The sequence below is a fragment of the Dipteris shenzhenensis genome, chromosome 27, assembly GCF_047967505.1.
Source record: "Dipteris shenzhenensis isolate YYH24624 ecotype China chromosome 27, Dip_SZ_1.0, whole genome shotgun sequence".
Taxonomy (NCBI): domain Eukaryota; kingdom Viridiplantae; phylum Streptophyta; class Polypodiopsida; order Gleicheniales; family Dipteridaceae; genus Dipteris; species Dipteris shenzhenensis.
In genome coordinates, this window is record NC_141622.1 from 16,433,070 (window position 1) to 16,446,298 (window position 13,229).

General features: G+C 44.3%; 1 protein-coding gene across 3 annotated transcripts in view; it reads left to right on the top strand.

Moving 5' to 3' along the window:
- LOC147883940 (protein ENHANCED DISEASE RESISTANCE 2-like) overlaps positions 1-13,229 on the top strand; it is a 158,993-nt gene that overhangs the window by 93,383 nt on the left and 52,381 nt on the right. For all 3 annotated transcript variants that reach the window (XM_087398449.1, XM_087398450.1, XM_087398451.1), the window contains exons 15-16: positions 3,734-3,942; positions 5,314-5,371. In XM_087398449.1, the coding sequence (XP_087254575.1) occupies positions 3,734-3,942; positions 5,314-5,371 (267 nt within the window). The remainder of the gene's footprint in view (positions 1-3,733; positions 3,943-5,313; positions 5,372-13,229) is intronic.

The following is a 13,229-nucleotide window of genomic DNA, read 5'->3' on the forward strand; positions in this document are numbered from 1 at the left end:
TGACTTAAAAGCAACTTATCTAACTTGCTACAATCCTGAAGATCTATTTTGTGCTCCTAGATAGAAAAAATTTCAATGGGATCCCGTGAAACCCCATGATCTAATAGATCACAAATCAATTGTCTTCGGTGGCAACAAACCAAGACCATGAATGTTCCACCTAATAATCCTCATCTGCGTTGGAACTTCTTTTTAGATCTCTTGAAGGAAGCATCTACCTGCTTTGAACCCTTCCTGACATAAGTGAGGGTGAGAAGTCCACAGGAGAGAGGATGATAACATGTTGTCTCGTGTTAATGGGAGTCAATGCCGTCTCCAAATGAGTTGGAGTATCAAAAATAGTGAAAGGTGTGAACTCAGAACAGTCGTCGCAATCAACCAAAGGAGTAAATGCATTGCTCTGCATGAGGTAAAGCGAGCTAGAGTCATCACGATCACAACATAAACTGGAGCAGCCGGCTTCCATTCTACTAGCACTGTTTGAAAATCTGACTATATGAGCACCGGCTAAACCAGGTCCTCCATCTGGTGACATAACTTGTTGAGATGAGGAGAGAACTACTGAGGTATGAGAATGACCCCTCCCCCCCCCCCCCCCCCCCCCCCCCCCCCCCCCCGAGTTAGTCACCACTAACTTGGGGCTCTAAGACGACCTCTATCTCGGTACTAACCTACAAGTATAATCAATCGTCCACATATGGTGTGGCTAGTATGTCATCACTCAATCGTGGATCATTCAGGATCACCCTTGAGAAAGGGGTCAAGCATCCTCCGACTATAGTCCATCCCAAGTACGACTATGCGTCCCATACCGCACAACTCCATCTGCGCACATATTTCATTAGAGAAACACAAGCTTGGATGGGCTCCCAATGTAGCAGGGTACTCTAGGGAGGCCCCACTCCTCATGGTCCCCAAGTGAGTAACGGTTCTCACTTATATCAATGTAGGGTGTCTCATGCCTAAGACTATCCTTAGTGTACCAAGGTATCACATGTCCTAACCGTCCCAAGGTTGGGATATGTGGCCAAAGGTTAACCTGTCCTCCATAACACTAGCCACGCTACATTCCATACATGGATATAACATTCTCCTCCCTTATTCAAAGAAAGACTGTGACATAAATTCTGGTAAGTGGCGTTGAAGAGAATCAACCACCTAACCTTCATCTTTGGAACAATCATGTTCCTAAGCTGCTGGTCCCTATAATCCAGAAGGCATTCTGGTTCGTGGGGTACGTAAGTGGACAGATCTTCTAGTCTTACGAGTTCCTCCTCAGAGACTTAGTTATCTCATGCACCCAGAGGCTCTTTCAATCTATTGACATAAAGACTAGATGTACCTGGACTCTATCATGTAATTGCAGCTTGTAAGTTGCGTGATTCATCTTTTTAAGGGTCAAGAACAGACTCACAATAGCAATGAGATACCTTATAAACTTTGCTAGTGCACATTACATAAGAATCTTTTGGGATTCTTAAGTAAACCCGCTGACCTTTTGAGAAAACTCGAGATGTCCGCTTCTGATTAGCATAAAACTGTGCTGCTCTTGTGTGTATGTGTCTGCGTGCGCGTATGTGGGGAGGGATGTGTGCGTGCGTGTATGAAAGTGTGAGTGAAGGGTGGAAATGTGGGTGCGAACTGGCGACAAGAGGCAGGCAGACAGGCAGGAAGGACAGCAGCGGGTAGAGTCAAGGGCTGCAGGGTGCTGTATAGCAGTAAGATGGCTGTACTGCCTGTATGGATGGGTGAAGAGACCAAGGGTGAGGTAGGAGAGGAGTGAGTTAATACGAGGCAGGGTATAGATGGGTAGAGGGAAGTGCTGAACTGATGAGGAGAGGCTGAGGGTGAGGCTGGAAGGGGAAGTTGAGGATGAGGGAGAGGACTGAGAGGTGAGGTGGGATGAGGGTTAGGCAGACTTAGAGAGAGACAGGGAGGGAAGCTAGCAAGGAGATTTGGGAAGCTTAGATCTCAGGAGCAGATCCCCGGTTCTAACAGCTACATCTTCAGGAGGAGGATAGTCCTGGTTGGTCTTTACGAGGAATTAGTGTTCATTTTATCCATGCTGGGTTTTCTTAAGGAGTTAATGGTTATTTTTTCTCAAGGCATTAGTGTTTGTTTTAGCATTTACATTCGTCATATTTGGGAGGATGTAAAGCAGCCTTGATGAGGATTGTTTAAACTCTCCAGAAATTGTCAAAGAGGAAATGTCCAGAAATGACCATGTGTGTGGAATAATGGATAGCGGGCTTGTGAGATGATATTACTTTTGTTCTGATATGACTGAAATACATGTAACGTCAGGCTTATCTGGTGTGACAGTTGTCCCATCTTTTGCAGTACATTCATATGCATTTCACGTGCTTCATCTCTCCCTTTCTTGTAAGCATTTGGTATCTGGGCAAGATGTCCCTGCTTTAGGGCTAAGACTCCCTCATAGAAGACTTGTATGTCACTTGTCAGAGTTTGCTGTTTGGTATTGTGCAAGAGAGTCCTCCCTTATGCGGGATATTTCTGTTCTAGATTTTAGTATTAATTATAGTTCATCCACTCTTTGTCCTCTATTAGGCAGTGCATAGTTGGGAAAGTGGTTGATGATTTGATCCTCATGAAGGCAACTCGCCGAGATTGCTGTTAAAGATACCAGAGAAACTGATATACTTCAGTTGCCATTTTTAAAAACTCCACCCAGAGGTCTTTTATCCTCATTATGTTGGATCTTTTCCAGTTTGGTTTGGATTATCAAGGATGAGCTTGAGCCGAACTGGGAGGTCGAACTGGGAGGTTTTGCTCGTTTTTTCTCTGTTTTTGGTTTTGTCCCCAGATATTATGGCACATTATCTGGAGCTAGATGATTTAGGCTCTTCCATGAGCAGGGAATTCTGGGTACAAGCTTCATGTCTTACTTTTGTCATGGGTCGAAGCACCAAAGGGTGCAGTGACTCTTGCCATGAAAAGTTTAGAATTCAAGTTTGGAAATTTAGGGTTTGGGAAAAATTTGAGAAAATTTCAAGTCAACTGTAGATACACAGGTACCGTTGATTACATAGATTCACATGTCTATGGTATTGTAACTTTTTCCAATAAGCCTGTCTGTGCAGCTGTTTTTATAACAAATGCCTGACCCTTGAAATATAACCTTATTCTTACAGAAGATTGTTTTACTCTCCTTATATAATCACTGTCTGCAGCTTCGTGTAGGAGGTTGCTGGCACTGGTCATGACATACATCTAGGCATAAGCTTAGAGTGTCCCAAATTTGTATATTGAAAAACTGAGCCCAGAGTTCGGGAATGTTACAGATTTACCACAAGCTTTGATAGGCTTGCCTACTGAATAAAGTTCTGTTTGTTTCTGTGAACATGGCTGCTACAGCGAAATCCCAACAACTGCATCGATAGTATGTAGTAAAGATTCCGAGTATCCCCTTTTCTTGTATTGATTGTATTGAAAAATAATTACTTCGTGACCTCCCTGTCTTTCCAAAAGAGGTTCATCAATTGCCTACACCTTGGCATGAAGCAGGCAGATTGATTGCAATAGTACCATCACCAAGTCTGCATGGTTTATATTTTATATCATATTGAATTTACTGCCTTTTCATGCGTGTGTTTGAAAAAGGTGTTGGCTTGACTGCTCAAGCCTGGTAAGAATAAAATATGTGCTTTGCTGGCTACAGAAGTTTATTGATATCTACTCCGCAACTATATTGATTGTAATTTGGGTGCTTCAGGTTTGAGGGAATTTTTTGCATCAAATCCTGTTCCAGATGCTGGCATGTCAACTTCAACAATTCCAAAACAAACGAAGGCAATTGCAAGTCATCTAGAGGTCGCAGAAATCTCAAACACACAGGAGGAATTTTATGATGCAATGGCAGCAGAAATTACAGAAGAAGAGGAAGAGGATGATAGCGATGAGGATGAGGAGAAGCCAAGAAAAGTACGAAACATTACTATGATCAATTTCTGTTTTAGTGCTAGTCCATGTGTGACGCGTTATCCCTCTCAATGTCGTTTTCTTTGCAAGCTAGGGGTTGATGTATAAAATGTGAGAATGACTTCAAAAGCGATGCTGTGAGAATATCGATACTGCTGACATCTCTGTATGGTGGCCTAAACTTCTTTGTCATTCTCAAGAGCAGTGCTGAGACCCTGTCTAGTTGAGCTGAACAAGGTCCTAGAACAAAGCAGATCAAAATTGAGTGAAAGGAAGAGCTATTCTAAACCCTTCTGTTTTCCCTCTCTCTTTCTGTTCTAAACTGCTTCGCTCTCTTTCTGTTCTAAACTGCTTAGACATCCTTTTGGGGGCTTGTTGCTCTCCTTTTACCTTCCTTCCCGTTCAACTTTATTCGTAGATCAGTTTTTTTTATATGGTGTGGAAATGACTTAATAGAATTTATTAATTTCTTGTACCTCTTCTGTGCTTTTTGCAAAAACATTTTGTGTATGCAAAAATATAGAACAGACTTGGTGGTTAATATAAATAAGAATTCTGCTTGACGATGAGATTTTGTCCCACTTGGACCTGATACTTTGGCATTATGCGGCAGTTCTCTTCACCAGAGTGCCTTTGTATTTCCCTATCTTGGTCTTGTATGCCAATTCAGTTCACAAGCCTGCATGTATGATACAGTGCCATGCTTTTTGCATCCCAGATGAGTGGTTGAGACATAAAGTGCACAAGGTTTAGTCCTTGTCGCATCTTGAACTGGAGTACTTAAGAAAGGGATATGTTTTTTGCCTTAAAAACAGTGAACATCTCTCCACATTTGATCTAATGTGAGAATCATAATAAAACAGGTGCTAGTTTTGCCATTCTTGAGCTTACTCGCCTTAAGGTGTTGAATAGCAATTGTTTCTAAAACTAGTGAAAAATGAATTCGAATGAGGCCCCATGTTTGTCTCAGTATTGCTATTTTTACAGTTGTTAAAAGTACAGTTTATTGCAGGAGTGTAGCTTTGGATCATTTAACTTTACAAAAAACTTTCAACTTTCATCACAACCAATTGCGATGTAATCTTACCATTCTGCTACTTGCAATGGACTGTGTGCCAAATTCCAATTGTAAAATGAAGATTGAGAGAAGAATAATGGTTATGTAATAGTATGTGGGGTTAGAATGATGCATTTTTAACTTGTGTGATTTCACCTAATAAGATTTCGACTTACTGTTTAGCAGTTTTTTCTCTAGTGCATCCTCTAAGTGACGTTATTTGAGCAGTGCTGTGTCATATTTGCAATATTTTTAGTTAGATGTTGTGGGTTCTTTCAATGTTCTGATATGGAAATTATCGCATTTGTTCACAACAGCTACGCAGCCACAGGTTCAGGAATGTTGCTTGGGGCATAGTGGGATTGAAGCCTTGGGGTAATTGCCTTCCTCTCTCCATCCCCCTATTGTTCTTCTTTTGTACTTTTTACTGTTGTCTTGCTACTTTACCTATGTATCAGTGCTTTCAGCGACTCCAAGTGGATCTTCCATCCTCAGGGGGTGCTCTTCTAAACTCAAACCACTCCGTTGCCTTCAGGGATTACTACTTCAGGATTGAAGCTCATCCTTTTTGGACGTTTCAGAGGTTTTCGTAGAGTACCCAGAAGGTTTAACGTACACCCCAAAAGTTGAACTCTCAAGATGATACAGTAACAATAGACTGGTTGACTACCATTGTCTTGTGAAGATTGCCTATGGATTGAGAACCAACCTCACATTGTTGAGGCCATGAGATTTTCAGTAGGCTGCCCTTTCTTTAGTGAATACGACGACCCTCCCATAGAGTGCGATGACTGCCCAAACGATCTCCTAACCATACCCCACCTCCTGCAAGCCTTTGATAAGGTGAGCTCTTGGCAGTGTGTCAAAAGCTTTGTGAAAATCCTCAAAGCAGAAATAAACCCTCCGTCTCCGTGCTCTGGCCTCCTCAATGACACCTCTGAGTGTGAGTATGAAATCTAGAGCCACATGGTTGTCCCGGAAGCCTGCCTGCCCCTCAACCTTGAGTCTTTCGAGCTCTGCAAATTGGCTAACTTGTATGTCGAGCACTGATGCATGGATCTTGGACATGGCATGCCCAATCATAATGGTCCTATAGGTTTTGAGCTCATGGATCCCCCACTTTATTAGTGGGAGTGCTGGTGTTAAGGGTCTAGGTGTGAGGAAAATTGGTGCCGTTTCGTTAAAAAGCTATGCGAAGATCGACGCCATAGTACTTATTCCATATGCAATATATTCACTACGTAGTCCCTCATGATCTTTTGCTCAGCCATTATAAAGCTTCAAAGTTGCGTGTTTGATGCCACGTTTAGTGAAAAGTGTACAAGAGATAAGATAGGGTAACTAAGAGAGGTCAGGAGATGGTGAGGAACGTTCATAATATGCCTACATAGAAATGCCGTAGGGTGATGTCCGTGAGAGGAGAGGGGGCTCATCACCTGAGAAGATTCTAAGTAGAAGTCCTTAGAGTTTTACTGAAAAGAATGATTATTAACTCATCCTTCTTGCGAACGAAGGCCTGCTTCTTTCGTGGGATGAGGCGGTGATACTCGCATATCTTCTTTGCCTCACTTGAAAGGTGATCCTTAGTCTCAAATTTGAGTTGTGGTGTGGAGCCTTACGCTCATCAACATACTAGATATTGGAGGGTCTCGTCCCGATATACTGTCTCCCATGTGTATCCATAGACGACGGGCTAAGTGCACTTGCACTTTGGGATCTGATGGGCCTCTATGTAGAAAACTAAATCTCGTCCTGTGTAAGGGATCTGACCATAAGGTAGTCTCGGTGCTATGAACCTCATAACCCCATCCCCCTATGTAGGAGGACTACAAATGCCTATCGAGGGTCTATTAGAAGCCATCCATGTCGAACCAATGCCCCCTTCCCCTCCTTGTGGGCTATGTCACGTTGTTGGAGGAGGGTGCGCCTCTCCTCTTTCTGCAGAGGTGTGAGGTCCTCATCTAGATGGATCTGAGGGTGATCTCGTAGAACTATACGCCTATGTAGTGATGCAGTCTGCAAGGTGAGCCTGGGTGTCCCTAAATTAGATGATAAGAGATTGCTCTTGGTGAGATCTCGTCCTATGGCCTAGCGGGTTGCATCAATCCCATGCTCTAGGACTCAAGGGCAAAAGCCACGAAGCGGGTTGCATCAACGATGGGAGTGGTGGATTTGTGAGGGATCTCCCCGGACTCTAAATTTGAGAGCCTTACTGACCCTGCGCTGCTGCTCTAGGATGGTGGCTGAAATGGTGGCCTTCGCAATCTCCTGATCACTTCCATGCACTCTCTCTTCTCAGCCGCTTCCTTCCTGCCCCTTTGCTCTCTCAGCCCCTCTTTTAATCCTGTTTCTTTTTCTCAAGGGAGAGACAGATCTTTAATTTGTTTTGAATCGGGCTTTTACCCTTGATTGGTGAATGGCTACCCATTAAGCCAAATCCTTGTCTACTTTCTCCATCCTTAAGAATTTGCATATTCTCAAAAGACAAGTTGCTGCAGCTTCAAATGTATGTGGATTTTCAGAGCTCCACCACCCTCTTTGCTTGCATCCATGTGTCCCAGCCCTCCAGGACACATGGTAGGGATTGAATGCGACTTCACCCCCTGCCTTTCTGATGTTTGGTTATTGGGATGAGTTTTCTTCAGGTGGCTTTTCATTCTCCTGGAGCTGAGAGTATACCGTGCCCCCCCCCCCCCCCCCCCCCCTTCTTCCCTTTTCCCCCCCTCTTCTTTCTGCCCCAACATGTCCGTTGACTACATTATGCTCTAGCGTTCGGATGGCCCTCTTTGTGGCAGAGTTGTCATCACAGGCCAGAGCACTTTATTGACACCTCCTGCACGTCCAACACCTGTTGTGCATCCTCCACCTGTTGCCCCTCTTTGGGTTGCAGTTGGAGTTGGCATTCCTCCACTCTTTGTAGATCAGGACGCCCCATATCTTGTCCCTGACCCTGCTTTTTCTTTCAATGACCACAGCCAACCACCATTTCCATCTACATTCGGGTTCACCTCAAGTACATCCCAAATGTCTTCCCACCACTCTCATTCTTTTTCCATTCTCAGTTTCGATCCCCATCACTGAGCCTCCGTTCATACCCTACTCCTATTCGTCACTTCAGGCACACCCGATTCTACACAAGGTTTGGGAGCAGATTGTCATTGAGGTTCACTGCCTACGTGTTCTAGATATAGAGCAGGATTGCTTCATACATAACCTCAGTCACCAGATCCTATGGCTCCATTAAGAGATTGCTGCCATCGCAAAAACCCTGTGCAGTAGGCCAGCAGTGGAGGCACAGATAGCCACAATGCAGTAGGCCAGCAGTGGAGGCACAGATAGCCACAATGCAGTTGCTTGGGATGTGTTGAAGATCATAACCTTGATTTTCCCAAGGTTAATTGTCAGGTCCCTCTCTCTACAGAACATCTCCAAGGCCTCTAGGTGTTTTTGCAATCCCTCGGCTGAGGACTAAATGAGCACTATGTCATCTACATATAGTAGTATCCGTACCATCAAATCAGCCAATAGAGAGCCCTCTTCTCCTAGGTGATCAACAAAGGATGTGATCTCATCATGTATAGCCCGAAGAGAGTTGGTGAGAGGGGGCTGCCTTGCTTCGCCCCTATGGTGCTCTGAACCCAGTCTGATAGGCCCCCTGGAGTGCGGACTCACCCTCTGACGGACTCATATAAACTCATCACTCCCCAGATCATGACCTCTGGGAGATGTAGTTTCTGAAGTCGCCTAATCAGGCGAGAGCGAGGGACTGTGTTAAAAGCCTTATGAAAGTCCATAAAGCAAGTGTAGACCTTCTGGTACCTCGACTTCGCCTCCTCGATGATGGCTCTCACGGTAAAAATGTGGTCCAGTGTGGAGTGCTATCTTCGGAAGCCTGCCTGCCCAAGAACCCATTGTCCATGGCCCTCTGTATAGCTATTGATCGCCCTCTCGAGTACCAATCCATAAATCTTAGCCAGAGTGTGGCCAATCATGAGAGTGTGGTAGTTCCCAGTATCGATGGGGTCCCCTGCCTTATGTATCGGTACAATGGTGGTAGTGCTTCAAGTAGGTGGGAAACCATGGCATATTGCATGGTTGAGCAGCTGCGCTAGAACCGGGGCCAAGACCTCCTGTCCATGTGCGAAGTGCTATGTACGTAGCCCCTCATGGTCTGGTGCTCTCCGGCTATGCAGTCGGAGGAGGGCATTCCTCACGTTCTGTGCAGTGAACAAGGACAAGTAGTGGGTCTGGGCATAGAGGACATATCTTGGCATCTGACTTGGGATGTCTTATAAGGAGCATGCATATGTGTGCCAAATCTTTGGGTCCGTGATGGGAATGGGCTGTTCCCCCTTTGATAGGAGTCCTCAGTCGATAGTTGGGTCTCCCCCTCGAAAGGATCCGACCACCTCATCAATCTTGCGGGTGAGAAAAGTCGACATCTGACGTAAGATGTGATGCGCCTCAGATGAGGTCAGGTGTCCCAGGGGCTGCTCGCGTGTGAGGTGAGCTCTCATCTCTTTACATTCATCATCGTACTAGGGGTTCTGAGGCATCTTCTCAACCGGAGCATGTGTGGGTCGAGTCGTAGGGCAAGATATGATGGCAGCCTCGTGTATCACTGAAGCCAAAGGGGCTGGAACCTGAGCAAGATCTACCTTAGCTCCATGTAGGGTCGAAAGCTCTTGAGCTATGTGACTCACGTAAACTGGATCCAGAGTCTGGTCAAAGTGAACATGGGTCCGAGTGGGCGCATGAAGGACTCTCTCTGTGGCTGGCCTGGTATTGGAAATACAGAATGTTAGGTATGAGTGATTAGCACCAAGTGGGGGAGGGGGTATCACAAAGTCGTGAATCTGAGATGCGAAGGCAAGGGAGCCCATCAGGTAATCTACTATGCTTGTCTTCCCCCCATGTGGGAAACAAACGAGTAGGTGCCACCCATACCCTGTCACGTGTGGAGCATCTGCTGAGTGCCTCACTATCCCGAGCTCAGTTGCATCTAACTCTGGTACTACGAGGGAATCGGATACAAAGTCAAGTAGTCCCACCTGGCTGTTCCCTGTGCGTGCATTGAAGTCGCGAAGGAGGAGGGTGTCACCTTGTCTAGAGAACTCTGTGATATCATCATGTGTACTCTCGTAGGAGCTGTTCCCCTGTGTGGCAACCTCACGTGCATAAGACGATGTATCCGGAGGAAAGTAGCACACCGCAATGAAGATCGGTCGTGCCTCAGGGAGCTGAACTCTAATCCACTTGTGCTGTGCATGTTCCTCTTTCCTAACCACTGAAAGGAGTGGCATGAGAGCTGATTTGAAAAGGACAGCAACCCCCCGCCCCCCTCCCCCCCCCCCACACACACACTTTTTTTTTGGGTGCACACACACCCTTTTTTTTTGGGTGAAACTAAGAACATTATATTATGAAACATCCATTTTACAATAGGGCAGTGCTCGAGAAAAGAGCCAATGCCCTATTCATCAGAAACAGTAAAAGAAAAGCTGAATGCAAGAAACATCCAAATCCTCCTCATGCAAGGCATCATATAAGGACTGCCGCAATGAGGCTCGGAAGAACTCATAAGGGTGTTGAAGAGATGAATTCAGAAATGCATGATTTCGCTGAAGCCAGAGGGTCCATAAGGCCCAGTATTTGGTCCAATGAAAGAAAAGAGAATACTCGGACAAAGAAGCTGATAATCTGCCAAACATCCAGAAAAACCTTGAGAACGTGTGTGCTGGAAATCTGAGAGATAAAAATTAGGAGATCTTGTCCAGAAGGTCTCTGGAATATGAACAAAACCACATTAAGTGCTGAATGCTCTGAGGAGTATGATGACCTCTTGGACAAAGAGGAGAGGCAATCCTCCTTTGAGCCAATTTTACTCCCATTGGAAAAATACCAACAATACATCTCCAGAAAAAGTCTCTCTGCTTTAATGGCATTTTCAACTTCCATATCAATTTCAATTTTCCTTTCCACCAAGTTAAAGACTTATTCAGATGCCAAAGAGAATTTGCATGATGAGCAATCCATGGAGGAGGTAAAATCAATCGATAAGCCTGTATGGAAGTCAATAGATGCAAAGGCTGAGAGGATAAGCCTGAACTTGAAGACTGAAGATGCTAATCTTGAAGCGTGTCTCTTACTTTCAATGATGGAATCGGAGCAAAAGGGAGTAAGAGATCTGCAATAACTTTCCATATGCGTCTATGATGCATCCCAAGATTGTATTGTTGACAAGCTGTCAGAAAAGAGAGAATATGCCACTAAGTATCTACCACATCATCAATGAACCGGATGCCCAACTTCATGAGATTGTAAGCTCTGATTGGTTGTTGTAGAGCAAGAGGAGAGTAAAAAATAGCACTCCAGTGAAGGCTTTCCAATCGAAGAGATGAAGCTATAGAAGCAGGATGGGGAGACCATTTGATGCAAGAGAGCACCTGCTTCCAATCCTGAATCAAGGCAGTAGAAAATGGACAACCAGGTATTTTACCTTGAAACTTGCCAAGTACTACTTCCCATGGATCAACGAGCCAATGCCCATAAGCATTTGTGCGCATCTGGCCACACGAAAATGCCAACATGATAGACCATGGCTGCTCTTGCTGAAAAAACACCTTGAGCATAGTGATCTTTCTTGCCAACACATGAAATTTGATGTTTAGAATATTCAAACCTCCATGCATTCTTGGAGAGCAAAGCAGGTCCATTTTGAGCAACCTCAAAGCTTTTTGATGAAGCTTAGTTTTCCAAAAAATCTCCATGGCTTGAGACAAAAGAAGAGAGATCTCGAGATGACCAATGTAATAAAGGCAGGTAAAATTGGACATAAGCTAAAACAATGGACTGGACAATTCGAAGCTGAACATGCAAAGGCCAAGTGGAGATCTTCCAATATTTTAATTTGTCCTGAATTTTGTTGAATACCTAAGACATTTGTTGCTTACTTTTGATTTTCCAGCCAATTGGATAACCCAAATGTCTTACTATGTTCTCTGGATGAATAATCTGACCTGGCCAAAGGAGAGCATGCCAATCACAATGCTTGAGAGGCAAGAGTTTTGATATCTGAAAATTAATATTTAGACCAGCTGCCAACCCAAAGGGTATCCATCAATAAGCGAAGCTCCAGAGGACAATTCTTTGGCATGAAGAAAGAATCATCTGCATAAGCTTGTGCAATGAAAGGCCGTGAGCCAGGACTCTGAAGCCCCACTAGCTGTCCAGTATCAACGAGATGATCCATATAAAGAAGCAAAGGATGTGAAGCAATAGCATAGAGCAAAGCAGTGAGAGGGCATCCCTGTCGAACTGACCGCCCGAGAGTCCAAGACTTAGACAAATGATTCCCTATAAAGCATTGAGCAGTGGAATTTGAGTAAAGCCAATAAATGACATTAACTAGCTTTGGACCAAAACCAATTCTAGACATGGTTTGAGAGACATAATCCCACTGTACGGTATCAAATGCGTTTGCCACATCCACCTGCATGACGAAAACATCTTGAGCTGAATATTTAGCATATTCCATTGCGATGAGAGTATTGGAGATATTATGATGTATACCAGCAATAAAGCTTTTGGCAAAGAAACAATAGGAGAAACAAGATCAATAAATTTGCTTCGAGCCAATTCAAGCTGAGGTGTAGAAGAAGATGGCCGAGAAAAAAGCAGCTGAAAATGATCCAGACATTGTTTTTCTAGCTGAGATAAAAGTCTGGGTCCAAATACCATCTGATTTTTTGACTCTCATGATAGATTGACTTTGTCTATATGCATGTAAATTCCGAAAAAAAGATTTTGAGGAACAACTGTTATCTAGCATAAGCTTAACTCTAGCCCTTGTCTGCCATTTGGAAAGCTTGTGTTTATCATTGGCATCAATTATGGAAGAAGCACAAGACAATGAACTCTCTTCAGAAGCAGAAACGGACCTTTGATGTCTAATCTGTACCAGGGACTGCTTGTGTGATTTTGCCCAGTGGATATGATGCCTGGTTTCTGCCATGTACCATCTTCCATATTCATTAATGACATTTTGAATGCGATGTACAAAAGAGTTCCAAGCAAAGTCAATATCTTCCCGAGCATGAGATAACAATGGCCTGCAAGCCAATCGAATCATTTGCTGGAATTTTTCATGAGAAAGATATAATTGATTGACCTGTAAGTGTCTGACTGAAGAGAGCTGCATATCCTCCAGAGGCATGCCAAATGAAAAGTTCAG